Source organism: Oreochromis niloticus, linkage group LG1 (genome assembly GCF_001858045.2).
Source record: "Oreochromis niloticus isolate F11D_XX linkage group LG1, O_niloticus_UMD_NMBU, whole genome shotgun sequence".
NCBI classification, from domain to species: domain Eukaryota; kingdom Metazoa; phylum Chordata; class Actinopteri; order Cichliformes; family Cichlidae; genus Oreochromis; species Oreochromis niloticus.
In genome coordinates, this window is record NC_031965.2 from 25352799 (window position 1) to 25376502 (window position 23704).

Consider the following 23704-nt stretch of genomic DNA (forward strand, 5'->3'; position numbering starts at 1 on the left):
AAAGAAAAAAAAAAAAAAAAAGGCTGATTCAAGTTGAGAGGACTTGAATGAGCTGGGAAAAAAATGACAGGAAGCAGGAACCCATTCTGTGAGTGTTTAATCAGAAACTGCGAAACAGTCAAGACAACAGACTGTTGGCAACAGAGTTAATTTTAAACTGCAAAGTAAGCTAAAGGGCAGCAGTGGTAATCAATATTTATATACAACAATATGTATCAACTGTATAAGTCCCACATTAATTTGGGACATTTAAGACAAAAAACAAGACTAGTCTGGGTTCAGCTCGGAAATATCTGCCAATAGATCTTCATGACATGTTTAGACGATATCTGAAACTATTTTAACACTTTCTGAAATTATCCCCGGCCTACTGTCTCTTCACTGGAATTAAAACATCCAGTTCTTTAACAAAAAAAAACAAAAAAATCAATTTGTAAACTTTGCAAGCACAAAACCAGAATATGTACTGGAACTCATATTTCAAACTTCCATTCAAAACTCTTAGTTTGGCAACACAAATGCACAATTTTAAAATGGTTAAACTTTCCCTCACAAAAGGAGCAGCAGAAAAAAAAAATAAAATAAAAAAAGATTCTTTAACATCTGATTGCAACAAACTTCAAGTAAACAGGGGAAAGTTCAAAATTTTCAGGCTTATAAAAGTACAAATTAATGTGTATAAAACAAACTCAAATCTATATTTCACCCAGTATGATTGGCAAGTGTTCAAACATATTTTGTAAGTAGGTAACGCTCACAGTTACAACCACTAACTTTAGTCGTGATGTTCTCTAATTTCCAAAAAACAAATGAACCAGCCACACTGAGAACGACTCAGCTCACAAACTAGAGCTGACTGCATCGACCCCTCCTCTTGCTCCTTAAAGCAGCACCCACTGCATTAGTGTCACAAAAACAGTGAAATGTGCCTTTAATGTTTTTTTTCCCTTGGCTAGTGTTGCTACTCTGAAATATTCTGGGCTCTCGTTTTAGCTCCTCAGTGTAGAAATATAGGACTCATTTTGGCAACGTGAAAAGAAGGTAATCACTGCATTTACACAGGCACATATGGCACCAATACCACAAAAGAAAAACAGTTCAAGTGCTTTTCATATCCCCACGGGAAACTAGTGTCAGCAGAGCTCAAGCTGCCTGGAGCAGTAAATAGTCTGCAGATTTAGCCTGAAGTGTGAGTGTGTACAAATCCCATTTATAAAAATGTTCCTGGATTTATAAAAATGTAGTCCTAAGATTTTTCCCAATGGTTATGCAAAGGAGTCAACATTAAATGCATATAGGATGACGAGTTCATAACTAATTTTGCTTGTGCATCTTCCAAGAACCAAAAACATCTGTAATACCAGATCCCTGTGACTGAAGCTGAGCAACATAGACTGTATATTAAAGATGGAGATCATTTCTGGGACTTGTGTTGTAATGGCCAGCAGCAAGCTTTCAGAAAGAAGTCAGACTATACAAATCCGTTGGAATTCCTTCCTTTGAGCACCCTCATCTATGGAGTTAAACACGCTCCTCATGAGATTGTGGTCTTAATCTCTAGTGTTACATTTTATTAAATACAACACGATCTTTTATTTGTACATTATGGTCCCCATTAGAGTAAAAAAAAAAAAAAAAAAAAGAAGAAGCAGTTTATGCCTTTTGGGTAGACCTACTTTGTGACTTAAAAACCTGGTTAATCCCTTCCCTTCTGCGCATAACGTGACATCACAACTGCTGGTGTGTGCCACACATTGGTGTCGTTTCGGCTGGTTGTGCACCTGTTTTTGTGCTCAAGCTCAAGGAGATGAGACTTCTTCTACTCCTATACCAGCGCTGATGTGGAGGTTTCTCCTGAGTGATGACATCTATTGTTCAGGAAAAGACTGCAGCAAGTCCTGTTCAGTCCAACCTGTAGAATCAGTGTGTATAAACGGGGCAGTGGTGACATCACAATTGGTGCATGCAGCAAACAACACAGTGACCATAAACATCCCCCAAACATCGAGATGAGAAACGAGAAACACTCCGCTTACATAGGGGCTTCGCTAACCAGTGGGTCCATCTTTTATATACAGTCTAAGGTCCCAAAGTGCAACATGTCATGTCAGGACATAACATTACTTCCATGTCAAAGTCAGGTTTAATAAATAACTCCAGTACTTAACTTCAGATAAAAAGTCACCTTTAGCCTATTTTATGAGGCCATGACCATCTTCGTTCTGTGGTGATTTGTCTGTCAACCACCTGCTGCTACAACGCTGACAGAAAGTGATTTTTTGTTCTTGTTTTGTGGCACAATTCTTTTCTTCCTTAAACACTGTCTGAGGCATTTTAACTCTTAATTGAGTTCTTTTAAATCCATCTTAAAAGAAGGTGCAAAGGAGTCCGAACCGACAGCCGTAGCAAGGCCACCATACTGCATGTGCAAACTTTAAAATCTCACCTGTTTCACTATAAAGTTAATGTGAAAACTAACAGATGCATTAGAGGTTTGGTTCATACAACTGTCTGCTTTTAGCTACAAGGAGTGTTCATCATAGTGCAGTTTCACTTCCACCTCTGCAGAGCCGTTTCTGCTTTCATAACCAAACACTCAACTGAACTTTACAAAAACCAGCCTGCTGATCACTGGCTGGGCTTCATGAAGTCTTAGAGTTTGAGCTTTTACTTTAGTGACCATTTTTTGAAGTAGCAGTTACGACAAATGGTTACCTGGTCATTTGATTGTGCACCATAAACTAAATATGGTTTCTTCGTTATTTTCATTGAGACTTAATATATATACACTTGGGGCTGACAGTCATAACTATTAATATTACAGCAGACTCTTCTCTGTCTGACTTCAAGGGAAGATATTTTACACTCTCTGCAGATGTTCTGCATTCAGAGTCAAGCAGCTACATTGACAAGTTAGACAGATGCAAATGTCACTGTCTCTTTTTTTTCCTTCCTTTAAACAAATGACAAATCAAGTGTAAGGATCATAAAATGCATGTGCTCCACCCATTAGCAGCAAACACTGTAGATATAAGTTGGGATATGGATCTTATACAACTCTGGAGAGGTGGTACTCATGAGTGTGACTGTTTCGAGGCCGTCATGGCAGCGGCGCAGCACACTTTCATGTTGGATTGGAGGAGCATCGCTGCAGGAGGAGGGCGTGGCAGGTGTCACAGACTCGCACTGGTTTGGGAGACGCTGGCAGAGGAAGCTCATTGTCAGAGCAGCTGTTACAGAAAATCTCCCCACAGTTCCTACAGTGGTGCTGTAGAAAGAGACAGAGTAAAACCACCTTAAATGTTTCTGGATTCATTTTACATCCATTAAGATCAATGATTCTTTTAAGTATTTCTTAGGGTCTCTGAGGTTAAAACCATGACTGATCCTGAAAATTTTTCAGATAAAATGGGTAAAATGGGTAAAATCACAAACCATCCAAAATCATCCAGTGCTGATTACGACCCTGGTTCAAATGTAATTATCTGAAGTCAACTTAAGACAGACCTTTCTTCTTGAGATGGAGAACTCCTTCTCACAGAGCTTGCAGTGAGTGGCTTCTTTGTCCTTCAACCAAACCTGACCCCCCTGAAACAAACAACAAAGCTGTGTTCTTAAATAGCACACAAACCAAAGTCAGCTTTGCTAACTACACTTATTCTGGGATTTTGCAGCTTCTTCTGATCCTTTTTTTTTTTTCTTATTAAACTGTCTGCTATATTACCTGAAGAGCTTTGTTGGCTTCTTTGATGTCCTCAATCTTCAGTTTGGATCTGATTTAGACAAAATGGACAAAGTTACCAATCGAAGGACATGAATTTCATTTTGTAGCACACACAGGGATAAAGAAGATTTTAGCTGTAATGATAGTGATATTGCTGTTGTTACAGTTTTTCTGAATCATTAAAACTGCTTAGTCTGGTGCCAATAACCTTAAATAAAAGTATCAAACTACATTAAAATTAACGTATTCTCACTAAATACATTTTTACCAGTGATCTACATGTGATGCCCAGCAAATGTCTTCTTTTTTTTATTAAACAGATGACAGCTTATAATTTAGATTTAACCCTTAGTCACAGATGTGGATGTGGATTCCTTTGTTGTGTGGCAGTGAAAAGCAAACTGGAAACTAAGGAAGCTCCTTTCTGCCACTGAAAAAAGAAAAATGTTTCCATCCATAACATAAAATTTTCAGTTGGGTATCTCAAAAATTTGACGGAATAACTCAAAAAAATGTTTAAGTCAAAAGCTCAATATTTTCAAGAAAAGAACTAAAAGATTTCAACTTAATAAGTCAAAATTATGCGTTAGCTCTGCCAATCAGGAAGCTCTATAAAAGACGCAATTTCACTGTTACCCAGGAGAAAGGGGGAGGAATCAGCTGTCCTACAGTTCATCATGACAACATCAATCAATACCTTTTATGCAGTTGAGGAGGCATTCAAAGCTGAAGAACCTCGCACCAATTTAACTTGTTCACACTTCACTCAAGCTTTTAATACCTGATTTTGGCACATGTGTCTGTGCCACGTACTTCCTAGCAGCCACTGGTTGGTCAGTATGACAGTCTTTATAGTTCTCATGCTAGGATATACTCGTAAAAAGGCTCATTTAGAATTGTTCCCATACCACATAATGTATATCTGATTCATAATCAAGTTTTAATACGCTGCATGAGAAAAATGTGGAAAGGCCAAGACTTATGAGACATTGCCTCACCTCCCTCTAAACTGTTAACCAACTTTGTTATGACGAAATGAGAGCTTTTCAAAATAAAGTTTGCATACTCGCTGAGTTTGGAGCCAAGCTCCTCCAGAGCTTTTTCCTGGTCCTCACAGATGGTCTTCAGCTGAACATTTTCATCTTGGAGACGATGAAACTCCTGCAAAAATCAATCAAGGGGAAGCAAGAAAAGAAAAGGATCAACATATATCAAGTAAATGGAAATGTGTACTGTCATAAACACAAACACGCACTTAATTACTGGACAGGATGCTGGTTTTTTTTGTTTGTTTTTTTTCTCCCATCTTACCTTTTTTAGACCATTTATCTGCAGCGCCTCTGTGCTGAGCTGAGCTACTGAGTCCCTCTCCCTGTGCAGGTCATTTTGTAACGTCTGCCTCCACTCCCTCTCTATCTTTAGGTCCATCTCCAGCTGCTGGCTACAGGTACAGCATATCCACATGTTTATATCAATAAGAAGGTGAAGGTGACAAAGCAATAGATTATATTATAGCATTCACTGATTTAAACATACATGGGGAAAAAAAAAAAAAAAAAATCAATGTATCAAGTATTTATGTAAAATTTAGTTAAAGCAGATGTGCTTTGTTATGTGTGTGGGGGGTATCTTAACCAATCAGTTTTGTAGGCGGTTTGCTTACAGCTGCTTTTCTCTGTGTTCGATCTGCCGCTGGAGGCTGTCGGCCTTGTTTGCAAAATCCAGCTTGAAGCGTCTGGTGCCCTCCTCGGCCGAGGTACGGTGCCGCTCTGCCTCCTGTAATCTGCACCATTATAACCAGGAACAAACTCAGGACCATGGAGAGAAAAAACTGGGAGGGCAAGGAAGAGGAAGTTGGGGTGTAGAGGGAGAAAACAACATAGGGAGATGGGCGGGAGGATGGACAGTAAAGTAAAGGAGGCACGGCTGAGGCTGGGATGAAGGAAGGTGTTGCAGTTCGAACTGCCAGGAAGTAAAACAGTGAGCAACAAAAGGACGCGTGACTGAGAATTTACCTGTGGGTGTTTAAAAAGAACAATAAGGAACACAAAAAGGGTAAAGACGCCAAAACAAAGATGCATAATCAAACAAAGCGTGGAAATCACCTAAGAGAAACTAATTGGACAAGGAGAGTAAAGGACAGCTGCTCTCACACAGAGTCTCTTTACCATTGCTTGTTTCAGACAGATTATTTTAAATCACAACTCATGCAAAGCTACTCTAGTCCTCTTCTTTTATTTGCTCCGTCGCACTATGGCATACACTGACTGTTGACTGTTCACATAAAAAAATGTTTCTAAACACGGCATGCTAAAGGTTGCACAAAAAACTCAAAACATACCCAGCGTTTTCAAAACATCTACCTTTATTGATCACGGTGATAAAAGACAGTAGTTGTGAATTTTAAACAGCTGTACTGACTGTTTCTTTTTCTTCAGATTAGAAGTATTAGGAACATGGAGTTAAGAGTAGAATTACTTCCTGATATATCACAAAAGTCAATAAATATGCCAAGACAAACACAATAACGCAGTTCCCTTGACAGGAACTCCAGAGGTTTACAGCTGTGTAACTACAGTTCTTTTCATTTGGATCAGCTGTCTGTTCTGCAGAGACAAAACATAGTGACTGATCTAAAGCTGCTGGTCCCACAGAGTAGTTTATATCTAAAAATCTCAACCTGACAATGAGATGAGCTGTGTGCAAATTCATGTATTTTTTTAAAAGACATAGTGCACATATTTACTTTCCACTATATTACTTGAGTGTCCAAATTCTGAGCATGTGATCTAGGCTCTATATAGTGCCCCAACAATGAATGTAAACTACTTTCTGCTGACAATCTCACCAAACCTTACAATTTGTACCATTACAGTGTCGTGTGTCAGAGAAATGGAGCAAAGTTTTGTGTCTGAAATCTCAATTTAATGCTTACTAACAAGGGGTAAGGTTCGCCATGCAGAGAAAACCGGCAACAAACTAAAAGCAGCAGAAATTTCCGACTAAACATCTGCAGGGGGACCTCAGTGACTGATTATGGTGAAATGTAGACAGCAGCAGAAACATTTTGTTTAGATTTGTGATGGTTTTCCTGTTCCAGCGCTTACTTGTGGGCATTAACAGTTTCGGCTGCCTGGGAAGAAAATAAAACACTCTTCCTGGTGGAGGAACAGACAGCAAAGAACTGAAACAGTTACTCAAACATCTCAGCCAAGACAGTGTGGATGCCTTTAACTATTTTGCTGACAGGTGTGTCTGCAATTTTTTTTTTTCTATAGTGGCGGGAAGGTCTTTAATGACCTTTTTTTTCATTTTGACTAAACGTAAAAGGGACTCGACTCAGCGTTAGCAGGTAAAACTCTCAGTAGCTGTGACACGAAAGCCGAGCGCATGCCCTCTAACTCAATGTGATCGATAAATACCTCTATGATTAGATCCAAACAGCCAGCTATCTCACTATCTGTGTTACTGCACATAAACTGACTACTGGAGACAGGAAGAATATGTAGCACTTGTATGTATGAGTGTGCACGCCTGCGCATGTTCATGAATAGTAGTGTATGATTAATTCAAAATGTTTTTTCAGTTTCTATTAAAGTATTAACTGTCTCAATATTAGATCAGTTAAACTGTCATGACATAGTAAACTTTCCCTCACTTAGTACTAACTATAGACTGTATATGAAAGATGGACCTGGTTTCTGGATCTGAAAGCTGAAGTCAGTGCAAACCTGCATACTTTCTAATGTCCAGCAGGGGGCAACCTGTCTGGTTTTGTAACCATGCTTCATTTACTTCATCATAACAAGCTGCTTCAAACAGCGCTCATCTTTTAACGCTAATGTCTATTATCTCAGGCATATCTTAAAAAACTGGCAACATTTCAGCACTACCTAATATAACAAGTGCAATGTGGAAAGAACAGAAAATGCATTGTATATGTAAGTTACAGGTAGCTCGAACACACTATAAAATAACAGTGAGCAACACAGCTGCCAGCTAGACAAGGAAGTGCATTATGATACTACACAGATGTTTTAGATGTCGTAGTTCTTCAAAAGTACAGCAACTCATTTGTAAATCTGCTCAAACCTTTCATTAATTTACAGAGCTCAGATATTCAATAAGGTGGCCACAAGGATATTAATAAACACTATTTGTACTTAGCGCTGTGTTCAGTAACCAGCCTACCCAGCACACTCTTCATCAGCTACAGCTGTGCAGAACTAGTTGATTAGACATTTAATGGTTGTGGCTCCAGAAATACTAGCCGATTAAACATATTATCTGTGTTTTATTAATACACGAGGACATTACTAGTTCAAAGAGGTTACAACACCACCGGCCACAACCTGGGGCTGCAACCCAACAATCGGAGGCACCCCCTCCTTTCTCTTTTAATAGAAGAAGTACAAAAAAAGCGAGGCAGGAAACTATTCTGTAGTACTCTGATGTTTAAAAAATAACAATCATAGACGAACGTCTGCCAAAATAAACTGAAATATAACCAAGCAACTCAAGTGACGTGTAACCACATTCTGCACCGGGTTGTGGAAGAAACCAAGGCCGCTACTTTGGTTATCCAAAGTCTGCATACTGTACATGTTTGCAATGTTATACATGGTGGCATTTAAAACATGATTTGATTAGGGGTGTCTGTAGCTCAGGAGGTATGGCAGGTTCAGTCTGTATGCCAAATATCGTTGGGCAAGATAATAACCCGAAGTTGCTCTTCAATGCATCAGTATTCATCGGAGTATGAATAGATATGATAGAAAGCCCTTAACCATAGAAATAAGTGCTTAAATGAATGGGTGTGAATAAGCGCTTTTAGTGCTCAGGTAGAGTAGAAAAGCACTATATAAGAAGCAGTCTATTTACCATTAACACAATTAATGTGATTAATGGTTTCATATAGCTAAAATACAAAAATTCTAATGTATGATTAAGTTTATCATACATACACGTGGTAAATTTTTGGACGTTTTCTGTCTTTTAGAGTAGTCAACTAGTCTAATTTTTCCTCTCATTTAACAACTAGTAAGTTAACCACTAGGAGCATCCCTAGTTTCAGCACAGCTACCTCTGAGAGAGGGTGGCATTGAGCCCATAAATGCCTACAGAAACATGGATAAGAAATTATGTAAATTACGGCAGATGGAGTCAAATACTCTGACAGAGCTGCAAAAACGAGTCAGAGAGCTGAACAAACCGCTCAGTCATTAGTTTAAAGTCGTCCTAAATGCAACACGATGTTCAGTTTGTACACTATGATCCATACTAGGAGTCTTTAGGGTGGGCCTACATAACTTGCGTGTAACAACCCTCTATTTCTTACTCTGATCCTCCCCTCGTTTGTCATGTTTCAAAACACCATGGTGGCAACAATCAAAGCTCTCAGCTCACAGTAACTACGTCCATTTTTTATATCCAGTCCATGTTGACCAACAAACCTCTTAAAGTTGTTTGGATGGATTTTAACCAAAGATCACAAGACATGGCAATAATCTCTTTGAATCCCAGCATTTTGCTGATGAAGTAAATAAATCAAACATGCAGTCCCAGTTTCACCTGAATCTGTGGCAGCTCTCAGGCCCTAAAACCATCTGAATATTATGTGCAAAAAAACAGGAATGTTCTTCTAAGTAAAGTCCTTTTAGTCATGCGCTCATATCCTCAGAAGGAGATGTCCTTGACTAGCTTGTACTGGTGCTCTGTGTCTGTGCTGGCACACTTGACAAATGACATAGCAAGCGTTCTGGTCTGACTGAGCAGATCCTTATCACTGCACAGAGGAGCAGGGATAAAAATCGGGAAACGAAAAAAAAACAAACAAAACCATTAAACATGGAGGTTTCAAGGGAGCAAAATGAATGGATGGAAGTTATAAAAGAGAAACAGAAGGGAGGGAAAAAAGAGGAAAGAAAGGAGGGAAGGAAGAAAGGATGTCAATACATCAGTGGCCCGGGTTATACTTAACACTTTTTGCGACTTAACATCACAAGCACAACAGGAAGTGTAAACGTAAGGCATTGTAACATTCATCTGAGTAAGCTTGAGAGTAATGAAAAGAAGTTGGAAAAAAAGGGCAAGGAAATGCAGAATATAGATGATTATGACTACAGCAGATAAATCTGGGATTTCCCGGCTACATCCGCACAACACTGCACTATCAACATGGAAGATTTGAGCCTGGACACCAAGCTTTACACTCACAACAGCTACATGTCCAATTCTCAGAGGGAGATTTTCCATTAGATGTAAATAAAGTGATTCTTTATATGATTAGATTTATTTTATTAAACGTTTTAGCTACAACACAAAACTCCCACTAAAGTGTCCTATAGCACCGGCCTACATACATCTTTAGGATAGCAAAAATAAAACATTCACAACCAATCGCAAATAGGATGGAACAGATTTAAACCAATGGGAGAGGAGATGGGAGGGGTGGAGTGTGTTGACTGGGAGACAGTGGGCTCGGGTAAGGGGGGGGGGTCATAAAGCATCAATGAACTAGCAGATAAAACCACAAACATAGAGCACGTACACACTGAAGGACTGAAAGACATGGGCCAATAGCAACAGAGCTGAACATGCATGAGATTTACTGCTGTGTGTCAGATGTGATAAATATGGGATTGCAGGGTTTCCACAAGGAAACTAGTAATAACATATTAAACTATTGTCTTGCTACTAGGCATTTGCCTAGTGCCTCTGCTCCCCTCTGAAGAAAGAAAAATAATCAAAGTTTTTGTATTTTTTTGGTAACCACTGCACAAATCATGAACAATTAAAGTTAAATGTTTAGGGAGAAGAGAAAGGTGCATTTCTACTCATTTGTTGTGTTTTATGTGACTTTTATTATTTCCATGGGCTACCATCAACCAATCTGCCCTATAGAACATATTGACTGATTAATAATCATATCCCCAATTCTTTTCTGTATAGAGTTATTTACACCGAAACATAAAATCATCAAAAAAAATTCTCAGAAATATCAAACTTACTTTTCTAAAGAGGCATAAAGTATTATCAGCTAAACTTAAAGGTTCAGAAGCCTGAGCAGCAGAGAACACTGTGTAAACACCTGGATGTGAAACAAAGGGGACAAAGTGCTTTGACGGTGTGTGCTGTGCATCCAGAGGCTGTGTGTCTCACCTTTGCTCCAGCTGCTTCATGGTGGCAGTGATCTGATTGGTCTTCTCCTCCAGACGACTAATCACATCATTCTTCTTCTTCATTTCCTCGTCAGACGACTTAAAAAAAGAAAAAGAAAAAGGGAAGTAGTAAGGATTACTATAGTTCTCCGTTATTTCTGGATCTTAAACATTATATGACGATGAGTGTGTGTTTGTACCTGCATCTTCTGGTACATTTCTACATTGATGGCTTTGACCTCATCCAGCTGCTGTCTCAGTCCAATCAGTGTGTCCTATTAATAAAATCAGAGACTTAGCTGTGTTCTGGTCCAGTATTGGCTGTCTTCTTTACGCACACATCCATGTTTTTTGTTTTTTTGACTTACTATAGCAATTACAGAAAACTGGATGCTCATATTAAACATTCCCTGTGAGACTTCAGACTGCTCTAAATGCTCTGTTACCAACCAGTTCTTCTACTCTTCATATCAAAGAAAGCAGATAATTATTACTGGCTGCAATCCAAGACAGTGAAGTTAAGTTTGGGTCGACTGCAGGACAAGATTCTCTGTAGGGAAGCAACTGAATGATATAAAGAATCTGCATAACAGCACCTGGTAGGGAACACATTAGACTGGAAGGAGTGAGCTGGTTAGCAGTGACTGAACATAAAAAAAAAAATCAGGACTATGAGGGTTATAAATTGATCCTAATCACAGATTGGGTTATTTGTTTTACAAATAAAAAAGTTTAAAAAAAAAATACTGGCATTAGCCAGTGCTACCCCTCAGCCTCCTAGTCGATATACCTATGGTATCAATTTGAAAATCCTAGGTCACCTCCTTATCACGTTCACAAGATTTTCAGAAAACTTCTGGATTCTAACTCGTCTGAGGTCTTCAAGTCATCCCATTCACAAACTTAGGAATCCATGTTGCCCGCCCACCCGGCAGGGTGATGACAATACCCCAACAGCCTTTTTTGAACAGGTAATGATAGCTGACATTCTCTGTCCATTGCAGTTGGAATTTTAATGATGTTTGCATCTCCTCACAAAGATGAAATAATGCCGCTGCTTCAGTATCAGTAACTAAGAATCTGTTCTGCAACAAAATATTTGTTCTTACCTGTTTTTCGTGAATGTCTTTCTCCAGAAGTTTCATGGCAAGCTCCATTTCCTGTTTCATCGACACCTGGACCACCAGCTCATTCTCCACATCCTGAAAATGGGCAAAATGCAAAAATGTAATCTGTTTGTTTATAATGACGTCATAAACACATTCCACACACACACACACACACACACACACACACGGCCACTGTCTGACCTGTCTGAGCTGACACTCCTCTTTTAGCTGTCTTCGCACCTCGTTGTACATCTCATCCAAACCCTGACGAGACTGTTTGTACGTGTCTCTCTCCACTGACACGTCACCTTGAGTTAACTAAATAAAAAAAATAAATAAATAAAAACAAATAAAAAAATTAAAAAAAAAAACACCAACAGGGTTTTCCGTTTCACTTTTAGTTGAAAAATAACATTCAGAAACTTTCATTTTGTGCTTGTACATGCGACACTGTGTACCTCTAAATGTTGCTGCGTCTTCAGCAGAATGAGGCTGTTTTCACTCCTCAGCTGCTGGTTTTCTTCCTGCAGTTTGATGATGTTGTTCTTGGCTATGGCTAACTGCACACACAAACATATCCACATATATTAGGAAACATGTTTAAAACCAAAGTTAAAATCTAGTATGATATAAACAGATATCACAAGTAAAAGACTATCTTTACTTGTTTTGCAAATTTAGGTTTCTTCTACCCACACACACTGGACATTTTGCTTAGCAAATGGTCACAAAAAAGGCAAATTCATGGATTTCTCTTAAATAAGCTTAAACACAGATTTGTTGGCTTTACTGTACAAGACTTAAAGGAGTAGTCACCCTTCAAAAGCCCAGTTTGAGAAAGAAAAACCCTGATAAGAAACTCCGAATTTGGCTGGAGGATTACGGCTTAAAGGTTAGACATACCTCAAACCTTTAACCAAGCGGTGTCACTAGAGAGCTGCATGTGCAACCGTGTAACTTGATGAAAAGCATTGTGCCAAATAGGCTGTAAGGGCTTTCACAGACGCTATTATACTCCAAATATATTCTATTACTTTAATGTGTAACAGACAAATGCTTCTCCAAACAGAGGATAGGTGGGTGAAATGAAGACACAACTCTTTGGTGATTATTGGTTCTCACCTCCTCAACGAGTTTAGAGTTGGACTTCTCTAGAGAGTCGACTCTGCCCTGAAGCCCGTGAACTGTGGAGCTGCATGAAGAAAAGACATTGTGGTGGACCTCTGACCTCTATATGAGTTTCACTAGATTAATGTGCAAACATTTAATATTTCGTATATGAAACCAGGACTGTAGTAGCTGTAATATAATCACAGCTGCCACACAAGTAGAGTTTGTTTCAAATTGTTAGCATTAATGAAAGACTCAGATTAGTCTACGTACATTACTATCAAGTCTGTGAGAAGACAAAAGTTGGATTTCTAAACCACCCAGACAGGTTTAATCTCAAACTCTGGAATACTTTTATTCTGGGAAGTGTTGTGGTAAAAATACAAAAACTTCCTGCAACTTCCTGTCAGTTAATAACAGCACAATCTGCAGGTCCTCCAGCAGATTGTCTGCAGGTCTGTTTCCAGTACAAGCAAATGTCTTACTTGAGCTGTCGGTTCAGTTCCTCTACATAATTCTTCTGATCCAAGATGGATGCTATCTGGCTATTCCTGTTGTCATAGAAACAGACAAGAGAAAAAGAGCTGCATCACATTTGGGGAAAGAAACCAGCTGCATCAAACTGAGGAGAGAGAAGAAAAAAAAAAAAATCGTACCTCTCTTCACTCCTGTAATCATCTATGTCATTCTTCAAATACATGGAGAAGTCGATCACCCCGACCTTAAATGAATAAAACGAAGGCGCTAGTATCACTCAGAGGCAGGCGCGTTGCTTTTCACAACGACTGCACAAACATTAATTTGAAGAAATTTGAAGAAATCCAGACCATTTACAGAAATTAGATGTCTACAGGTATATGTTGACTTATTTAAAAGTCACAAAACAAACACAGTATATGCAATTTGTAACTACAAAAATGTATCAATTAATCGCATGTATACATAAAAGTCACTGGCTCGCTATAGCACTGTTAAAATGGTGAGTTGGACAAGAGCTGATAAGAACTTAAAGAAAAGTTAAAGTTAAACAAGTCACCATCCTTTGGTTTCAGCCTGTCAAAGGAGAGGATTTTATCTGTTAAATGACCTAAAAAATTGAAACATAGTACTGGTTGTCTTCTAATTCACACGCTCTCATTTCATTTCTGCCAAATCAAGCTCTCTACTGGTGCTTGGCTTCTACGGTGAAACAGCGCAAATGAGAGTCTTACAGACACTTTTAGACACATTAGATGCAGCTGTAGATGTATTCAGGTTTGTGTAATCTGCTGTCCTGGGCTAATGGTTGTGGCAGGATTGGTTTTCATCACCTCTAGTCAACACAAGCTTTCTGCTACCTAATGAAACATGCAGGGCTTTGGGTGTTGTGTCAATATCTTTATATTTAGGCCTCTGATGCTCCAACATGAACTCCAGTGGCTCTGAATTTTGTTTATTGCACCTTTAATCAAAATCACGATTAAAAGAAAGAAGAAGGAGAATTTTAAAAAAAGGCACTTTCCAATTGATTAATACTGAAAATAAATATTAAGAGAGAACACAGATTGTTTTTACAACAAGAGCCAGAGATGCAGAGATAAAACAACTTAATCCGGCAATCACACTTCCTGAAACCACACAACAAAAGATAAACTGCTTATGCTCAAAGGTCACGTAGTACAGGACAAATGAGTAACATTCTTTGCTCAACTGACACAAAACACCACCTTCTGGTGCTTAGTACGCTGCAAGCAGGAAATTAAATAAAACCAGCTGCACAGCAATGTCAGACTTTTTCTAATATCAAAATATTTCTCCCCGTCAGTGGTGTACCTGAGAGTCCAGGTCCTCGCCTTTCACACACAGGTTAGCATCGATGACGTTGAGGCCCACCAGCAGGCCCACGATCACTGCTCCCTCCTCCTCCAACATAAGAGCCGAATTCTCATAGAAATCACTGAGGAAGCGAGAGATGACATCATCTTTTACCCTCAATGGCCTGAACAGTCAATCGGCAATGTTTCATTATAAATATATAATAATATTCACATGCACACATTCTCTCTGGTGTACCTGAGCAAGTCTTTTCTGGTGATGAGAAGTCGCAGGTAGTCGGCCAGCCGTTTCTGCATTAGAGCCAGGCGCAGCCATGCTCTGGCTCTGCCTAATGGAGTCCTGGAAACAAACACCAGTGATAAGGTTGGATTTCAAGGTGTTTCTGAGGGTCTGTCATAGTTAGATTCTATTTAACCCTGACTCCTGTTACTGCTCATCCTCTATGAGATGGGAACAAGAAAGTGCAGCTTTCAGTATTTTCTCTTAAAGTTTGACGGAGATTTTGAAACATTTTCTAAATACTGAACACAAGCTTTTTCTTTGTTCAGTGTATCGGCGTTCTCTCTCCATTCGAGCATCCAAAACTTTGCTTTCTTTGTGGGCACAGACACTGTTTGCACTTCCTTGTATCAAACCTTTGCATCTGCACTCAGTGTTGCTAAAATCCTGCTTTTTTTGCACGTCTGTTGCTCTTACTCAGCCCTAGCAAAGGAAACAGACTCTGTGTGTGAAACAACACAACTGTTCCTCATTTAGGGCCAGATGAAACTCGAGAACTTAAAGCATGGCGTGGAAACTGTCCATGAACGAGGTTTAGCGTAATCCTCCTCACTGTATCCACTGAAGGACACACCTTCAGTATGAATGCAGGACACGACACTTTTTGTTGTTGCTAAACACATCACTTCCAAACTACATAAATGTTGGTCCTGCTGTATCGCTAACATTATTTTTCTGAAGTTTCTGCCAAAGACAGTTCTGCGTGTCACATGTTCAGAAACTGTGTCGATATAAAAGAAGAATAGGGAAATAGGAAGAAATGAAGCGGCAGAACGATTAAAGGTGAAGTGAAAGTAAACACCCAGGTACTTCCCTGAGCTGGCTCACGTCACATTCTCATTTCAGCGTTGATTTGCAGTGTCACACTGAATCCCTGTAGTGGTTGTTTGCATTTACACCTGTGCACTGCTCTCTGTGTTTGTGTGTGGGTGTGTTTGCGTCACAAGTGGAGCTGATCATGAAATTTGAGCTAAGAGAGTTACTACACTGTTTTGCTGAAATATAGAAAATAATGTAGCCTGTAAAATGAGATAACAACCTGTGTCTTCACTGGAAAAACACTAGCTCCTGCATTAGCATTAACAGCAAGCTAGATGCAGTTAAAACCCTATTACATTGATTTAACAGAGGCATTATCTTTGCTCTAATCAGTAAACTGTCTACACAGGAAAGCAGATAATTCACAGCTGCGTCATGAGATGTATAGCGCTTTTTCTGGAAAGGTGTATCTAGTACTATAAATCAAACTTTACTTCTGATTATGATTGTATGGTGGACGAGAGGTCAAGCCATATGAGAGCAAACGTGCGTGTAAATACATGTATTTCTTACTTAAGTCCCGGCAGGTCTCGTACGGACGCTGAGATCTCTGCCGCTTCGGGACACAGTTTCTCCACCAGCTCTAGAGGACCCCACAGGGACTTATTAAAACCCAGAAAGGACTTCTTCACTGGAAAAAGAAGAAAGCAGGAAAAATCAGACATCGCAGATTCCCAGCTTACACATAAAATTAGCGCCAGCAGGCTCAACAAACTAAATCACAAAGTTGGAACAAAAACTGGTCAGAATATGGAGACGTGTGAGTCACTGAGAGACGTGAGACCACTGAACAAACTGCTCTCCATCGTGGACAAGACATCACACCTGCTCATATACTACAGAGGCACCAGAGCTTATTATCACTCAGATTTATTCAATCCCACTGCCATAAAGAACACCTCGGGAAATCACTCCTGCAGTTCTCTATAAAACTTATAAATTTCTCTATAAATTTCTGAATCAAACTCTTCTTTTTCAGAACTGTGGATATTATTTATTAATGCCATGTGCATTTTTTATTTTATCACTATTGTATATAATGTTTTGCACTACCTCACATTTAAGGCCTATGGTACTTCTTTTTTTTTTTAAATTAGAGATTACTATACTGTATGTGTTTTTCTTTGTGCTGCTGTTTAAACACAGTAATGTCCTCTGCACGTTCAATAAACAACAATAACAATCTATCATGCAGTTACACTAGCACAACGCTGACGTCTTTACCTTTGAGCCCGTGTTTGAGGCAGTGCTCCATGACCACAAAGAACTGCTGGAGAGGGGGGTAGTCTGAGTCCAGGGTCCGCCCGAAGCTCAGAGCCGACTCGATCAGCCCTTTGATACTCAGCTTGGCCATGTTCAGTAAGTTAGCTCGTTCCATGGCCATGGGGTCTCGCAGGGCTGCAGGAAAACAAACAGCAAACACTTTTAAAAAATATCCATGGCTTTACATTTTCCTCATACAGAAATACAGATTTAGAAAAAAATTATATGGAGTCTTTTACATTCTCTTAAGAACTCCATGCAGAGTTTACTCTAGGTTGCACAGACACTGCACAGCAACAAGAAATAACTATTAAGAACGATTTATTTACTTTTACGTAACACATTATTTCTTTGTACACACAGAATGCAGATAGAAATTAAAAGGTAACTATCTCTCAGCAGGAACGCCACCAGAATTTTTTCATTGGGGTGGTCATATTGATAGCACAGAAAATAGGTACACATAAAAACCAAATACGATTTTGAAATCTATAATAATCTGTCTTAATTGACTGATTGATTGACTGAAAGTCCCAACCATCAGTTAATGATTGAAAAGGAAGCAGCTTAAGAGTCACTCTCCCAGAATAGAGTTAGCTTAAAGAGCAAACTTGTTCAGGAAAAACAAATAAGTATTAGATCACGTAAGACTGTAAACTGTTGCCTGTCTCTGTGTTGGCCCTGTGATCTGTCCAGGGATTGGCACCAGTTTTTCTGCAACCTTATTACATTATTACCAACATAGGACACTCTTGCGGAGGGGGGGTGCAAATTTGGCCCCCACTTGGAGGCGCCCCTGTTTCTCAGAGATTTGGGGGGCTTCATTTAATGATCATTTTCAAGATGTCTTACTTTAAAAGCTCAACAGATTGATGATGTTTTTCTCAGAGGGCTAAAAAACTGAGTCTGAAGGGGTTAATGTCATACAGCTGGTAATTATCAGAGACAAGCTTGCTATACTGTGTAAATACCTTGACGTCAGGTTGCATATTTGTAATATTTTCTGATACTCTACCTGAACACATCAAAAATGTGTTAACAAATCTTTGTTCCAGTTCTGCAACCATTATGGAAATTCCCCTAGGCATGAAAAGCCAACATCTCAGAGAGGTAAGGCTTTTAACTAGACAACTCAGTTAATGTAAAGCCAAACAGCAGAACAGGACACAGCAGGGTCAGGTGAGTGCAGATATGTTGCCTAGCACCTTTAATTGCAGTGGCAGGTTGTCCCTAGAGGGAAAGACTTATCAAACCAGGTCATGTAAAGCTGTTGATACTAAAATGCTTCACACATGTACCATTATGAACGTTAAGGAAGCTTATTATACTTGACTTTATTTGCTGGTTATATTACACATGAAATTTAAAAAAAAAAAAAAACTCTCAAAAAAACCAAACAAAAAACAGGTCATTTAGGTGGTCAAATGCTTCATTACAGATATTTTTTTTTTTTTTTTTTTTTTAAATACTTGTCTCTGCATGATGCCAGTGAATGCAAATATCCACAGCAGGTTTCTAAAGCTGGCCACAAGCCACATTTGAAACCAAAGGTTTAAAGTGTTTACTATCCCTGCAAACATAACATTTATTCAACTTGTTTTTGTGCCCTACCAATAATGTCCACCCCTCAGTTTAAGAAGCACTTGGTTAAAGAGGTGTTAGTGGGTTAAAATGGCTCCTATCAGACAGGTGACCTGAAGGACAACACCAGTAGATTGGAGAAGACAAATAAGGACTACTTTGATCTGTTAACCATGCAAAGTTACTCTAGTAGAGCCCACGAGTACAAAGAAGAAACGTGCATAAACTGTGTCTTTGAACAGCTAAATTGTCTTGAGTCTTGCCATAAATCATGACAATTTTTCCACAGATACATCTTCATCAGACTAAAACACAGAAGTGATGCAAAGCAATTAAAAGCAACAACCTCAGTCCTCGCATAAGGCTGGAAGTTGCAGAGCTTTAAAATTCCTTCTAACAATACAAACATTTATTAGAAATAACTGTTAACTGCCTGTTTCATCCTTAATTCAAACGCAAGTACATCTGAAAGCAGCCAGATTATTTATAGCTCTGAGTGTGGGAGGCGATGTGGTGACAGAGACAGACACTCGGGCTGCTGGGCAGAGGCAGTAAAGCTCTACAGTTACTGATTTTGTGAGATCACCAATAGGGTGACAACACATGCAGCTAACAGCTCTGCAGCATGATACAAACCCCGGGGGATGCAGAGGGGCATTTTCCATTTGCACCAATGCAGCATGTGATGTTGCAGACAGTAAAGCTCCAGAACAACTAATAACAATAAGACATGGGGATCTATTGTGCAAAAATCACACCGTTAGAAGTATGCATTAACTTAATTAGCGACTGTTTTAACGTAACCAACATCCAAATTAGTTACTGGATGTCATCAGTCCCGTCATCAGTAACCAGGCAGTCCTTCACACCCTCACGGCTCGAGAAGCTCATCAAACTCTACCTTGGACGGCCCAGTCTCCTGGCAGGGACGTCCTGTGTTCCGACACTTTGGGCAGGACGTGAATGCTTCCTGAAATGGTCTCGGACGCCTTTCTGGCCAAAGCGAAGATAGGAGCCTGCCATCGCCCGTCTCCTCCTCCACCTCCTCTCACCGTGCTGCTGCTGTTAGCTTTATCCCCTGCAGCAGCTTTCTCCTCCTGAAGCCTCAAAATCCCAAACACCTGGGATTTATCCTTGCTGGTGTCCGCTTCAGACAGTGACAGGTCGTGCTCTGCTGACGATGCCATGTTCAGGCGCTGAAATGACTGTAGCTAGGTGTGCTCTCCGCTGCGAAAACAGCCAGACTCAAACGGTTTTGCTAACCGTCAGCGAGCTAGCTTTGATGCTCAATTCCTCTGGCGAGCATAATGACAATCGCTGCGTATATGTCTATCAAAAAATACCTGTGATGGCACTGGGCAAAGCAATGACAGCTCTAACCAGAATCAAAACCCAACTGTCGTTACGTCCCCGAGCTCCAAAACGTAGATTTGGCGCCGCTCTCGCTACATGATGAAGGTGAGCGCAGGTGCCGACCGCACAGAGAATCGCTGCTCAGTAAACGTGTATTTTCTATACATCGTGGTGGCGTAGAGATTTGTTTACAGCCAGCAGACCTAACCGATAGTTGGCGTCTCCGCCGTGCCACTGCACCCGCCCGAGGGGAGGTGTCACACACGGCTCACAAGGCACACAAAAGGGAGCACTACGTAATGATTTTATAGCCTACTCTGCCGCCCCCTGCTGCTGGAAATGGGAACTGCAGCTCTGCCCGCAGGTGGAGCGTGTACAGAAAAATAACAGTCTTCTTTCTTGCTACCTTTAGGGGTCGCCACAACGGACCACCTGCCTCAATCTCACCCTAACATCCTCCTGTGTCACACCAACAACCAACATACATGTCCTTCTTCACTAAATCCATGAATCTTCTCTATGGTCTTCCACTTTTCCTCTTGCCTGGCAGCTCCACATTCAGCATCCTTTGCGCAATGTATCCACTTTCCTCCTGTGCACATGTTCAAACCATCTCAACCCGCCTCTCTTTGCCTCCAAACTGCTCAACTTGAGCTGTTCCTCTGATGTACTCATTTCTAGTCTTGTCCAGCCTAGTCACTCCCCATGAAATTAAGCTCTGCAACCTCTCTTGTGCAGTCAGAGCAGATCCCCGATGTCTTCCCACCCCAACCTTAAACTCATCTACCATGGCGTCCAGTGCCCTCTACACTAAACCTACAGTAGAAAATTCTTAAATAACAATGCAGAAGAATATAAAAAAAGAACAGTGGAAATTATAAACACCCCCACACAGTCACCAGTATAGAGAAAGAAGACAAATATTGGCAGAAAGCGCAGCTAAATGGAAAACTTGATTAGGTTTCGAGCTGACACTAAAGGCTGCAGCTAATAATCATTTTATTTTCAAATAATCTGAAAAAATAAAATGCCATTCAGCAGATTCAGTGAACACAACAGCATAAAAATGAAGCATCATCAAACTTATTTGCCATTGTCAGTGGCTGGTTTTCTAAATCCCTGAACATCCTATTAAACTCTTGTACCTCACCTGTTTTAAAGCAGTGATTTGTGGGTAAGCCACCGTTTTTCAATATGAGAGACCAAACAGAAATTTCCATCGTACCTTGGCTGTAGGCTAACCGCTCCATACTCTCACTATGAGTGATGCCCCAGCGGTGGAGACTCTGAGGGGAGTACATGATGAGTAGGGCTCTTTTCTGCCCACTGGAAACTGAAGAGTAGATTCTCCCTCCTGAAGTGGTCCACTCTGATCGGTCAGCACCACAGTCAGCTTATCTTCGGTTTTCTAATATCCCACTTCTGAGGAACAGATAGTAAAGAGGGAAACAGACTTTTAAGCTCTTTACCGTTAAACTACATAAGTGATTGGCATTATTTTGACTTCTTTCATACATAAGAGTACCTAAAGTCATACATTGCTAGCATTTGTTCACCAGCACACCAGGATGTGAAGATGTGGATGGTTTTGAGGTAAACACACTCTGATTATCTGCTCCACTTCCTCTTTTTAAATCCTCATTTTGATCACTGACCCCCAAAACACATCACTCACATATACAAATCCTTCGATGTTAATAATATTATATGCTAAAAGTACCTTTGCTCAAGTATTTCATTTATTCTAAAAACTCAATTTCCCAAAATTTAAGTGCATTTAAGTAAAAATACACTCACCACCACATTTAACGGAAGGCTTTTTACCTTTTCTTTCAGCTATAAAGAATGCATCCACTGGGCCACCGCCTTTCCATCGTACAGATCTAAAAGCCTCCAACCACACCAGCAGCACAATCCATTACAGTTGTGGCAGCATAGAGGCTATAGCACACTACACAACAAAGAGCACTGTTTCTCCCCTCTTGCCTGTTTTTCCCTCTCTCTCTCCATGTCCTGCACTCTCTAATACCTCAGGGCTGACCAGGAATCATATGACCAGGTTTGTGCAGATCTGTGCATTCCCTGAATACTACCACCATTAATTCTCTGAATCTTCATTTGTCAGTTCAGTCAGCAGAGAATAAAAAATTCAGGCTTCTGCTACCTCAGTTTTTTTCCATAACTCACTGAATTTGTCTGTATCCATCTTTATGTCTTGTTTGTTAGAGTCACCGAGTATAACCATGACTGTATAACTATGCATCACTGTTCAAGTTAAATGCTTTGGAATTTAAATGTAGTTATTCTTTCATTTCATCTTTTAGAGCAGTAGCTTTAATACATTTCAGTTAAACTTCTTCAGAACCAGAGCTGTATCATGTTCCCGTCTATCTCCTCCCTCCATCCATGAACCACACCTAAACATTCTCCCTACTCACTACACACCACTTCCAGCATGGTGTGTGTTTGTGCCATTTGACAATCCCTGGGACATGCCCTTCTGCCCGAGAAACAGCTCAATCAGCCAATTGATATCCTCCACTGGAAGCTCTTTCCACCAATAGGGGTGTGGTACTGTTTCATCGTAGTAGGCAGCCATTCATTGTGCAGCAATGCTGCTGCAGTTGGAGTGGTGCTGTGATCACACTCTGACAGAGTCACAGATTTATTAATATTAGTTTCAATGACAAGGAGCAAGGAGGATATCAGGAGTGACACAACTTATAAATAGAAAAAACAGTATAATTACAACATGCACACTACAGATTACAGTATGTGTGACAGCTAAGTATCACTCCACCACTCCTAATGTGCTGTCGTTACTTAAACATGTGGATGCTGCATCTCACCTCAACAGGAAAAAGCGGTGCGTTGATCCTTGGTTATGTCAGGGTCTGTAATCCGGTCACTTTCAGGTGATGACTCTATGAAAGATGGGTTTGATGTACATCAAAGCTTCACCTTATCCATCCAGTTACCAGCTCCTTCAGTCATCTGGGGACAATAATCTGTCTATCTCACAGGTGGTGTATGGATGCAGTATCACAACATGACTGTCTGTAGTTCAGGAGGAGTAAGCCGGTACACGCTCGGGGGATATCACCGACAGAAACCACAATCATCACCCCACACAGCACCCAATGACAAGAGAGCAGGGAAGCTGTATGGGGGAGGGGTTTAGGAGTAACACAAGCAAGAACGGAGAGGAGGCTTAAAAGGGGATAAATACAGCAGAGACGAAGGGGAGCCGACAGAAGACACAAAGCAGGAAGAGACTGAGACCAGTGGGTCTCTTATTTGTGCTTATATGTACACATTAGCGTGACACTCTGAATGTATGAATGAAATGTATAAAGATATGAATGAAAACATGGAATTGTCTGTGAATAGTGACTTCTGAACACAAGAGAGGAGGGGCAAGTCTGTTACCATCCAATCAGAAGCAGGAAGCAGAGAGAGGGTCTCAGTGAAGCAGAGTGGTGATTGGCTCC

The 23704-nt window shown here is 40.2% G+C and overlaps 1 protein-coding gene across 3 annotated transcripts; it reads right to left on the reverse strand.

The window, feature by feature from the left end:
* Window positions 1–80: 80 nt before the first annotated feature.
* Window positions 81–23334, reverse strand: rufy2 (RUN and FYVE domain containing 2). Of its 3 annotated transcripts, XM_005458929.4 has the most exons (20): window positions 23063–23334; window positions 21439–21635; window positions 17241–17414; window positions 16530–16647; window positions 15156–15257; window positions 14916–15039; window positions 13760–13824; window positions 13589–13654; window positions 13116–13185; window positions 12452–12553; window positions 12195–12311; window positions 11994–12086; window positions 11085–11159; window positions 10886–10983; window positions 5388–5507; window positions 5036–5165; window positions 4791–4885; window positions 3725–3773; window positions 3508–3588; window positions 3125–3268 (listed from the first exon to the last, which is right to left on the reverse strand). In XM_005458929.4, exons 2-20 carry the CDS (start codon window positions 21512–21514, stop codon window positions 3125–3127), a joined length of 1899 nt encoding a protein of 632 aa, XP_005458986.1. In that variant the 5' UTR covers window positions 21515–21635; window positions 23063–23334. The 3 variants fall into 3 exon arrangements, with proteins under 3 accessions (XP_003454530.1, XP_005458986.1, XP_005458987.1); XM_003454482.5 differs by lacking the exons at window positions 21439–21635; window positions 23063–23334 and adding an exon at window positions 19762–20047 and having other exon boundaries at window positions 81–3268; XM_005458930.4 differs by lacking the exons at window positions 3125–3268; window positions 3508–3588; window positions 3725–3773; ... (3 more) ...; window positions 21439–21635; window positions 23063–23334 and adding exons at window positions 6072–9509; window positions 19762–20512.
* Between the last annotated feature and the right edge of the window lie 370 nt (window positions 23335–23704).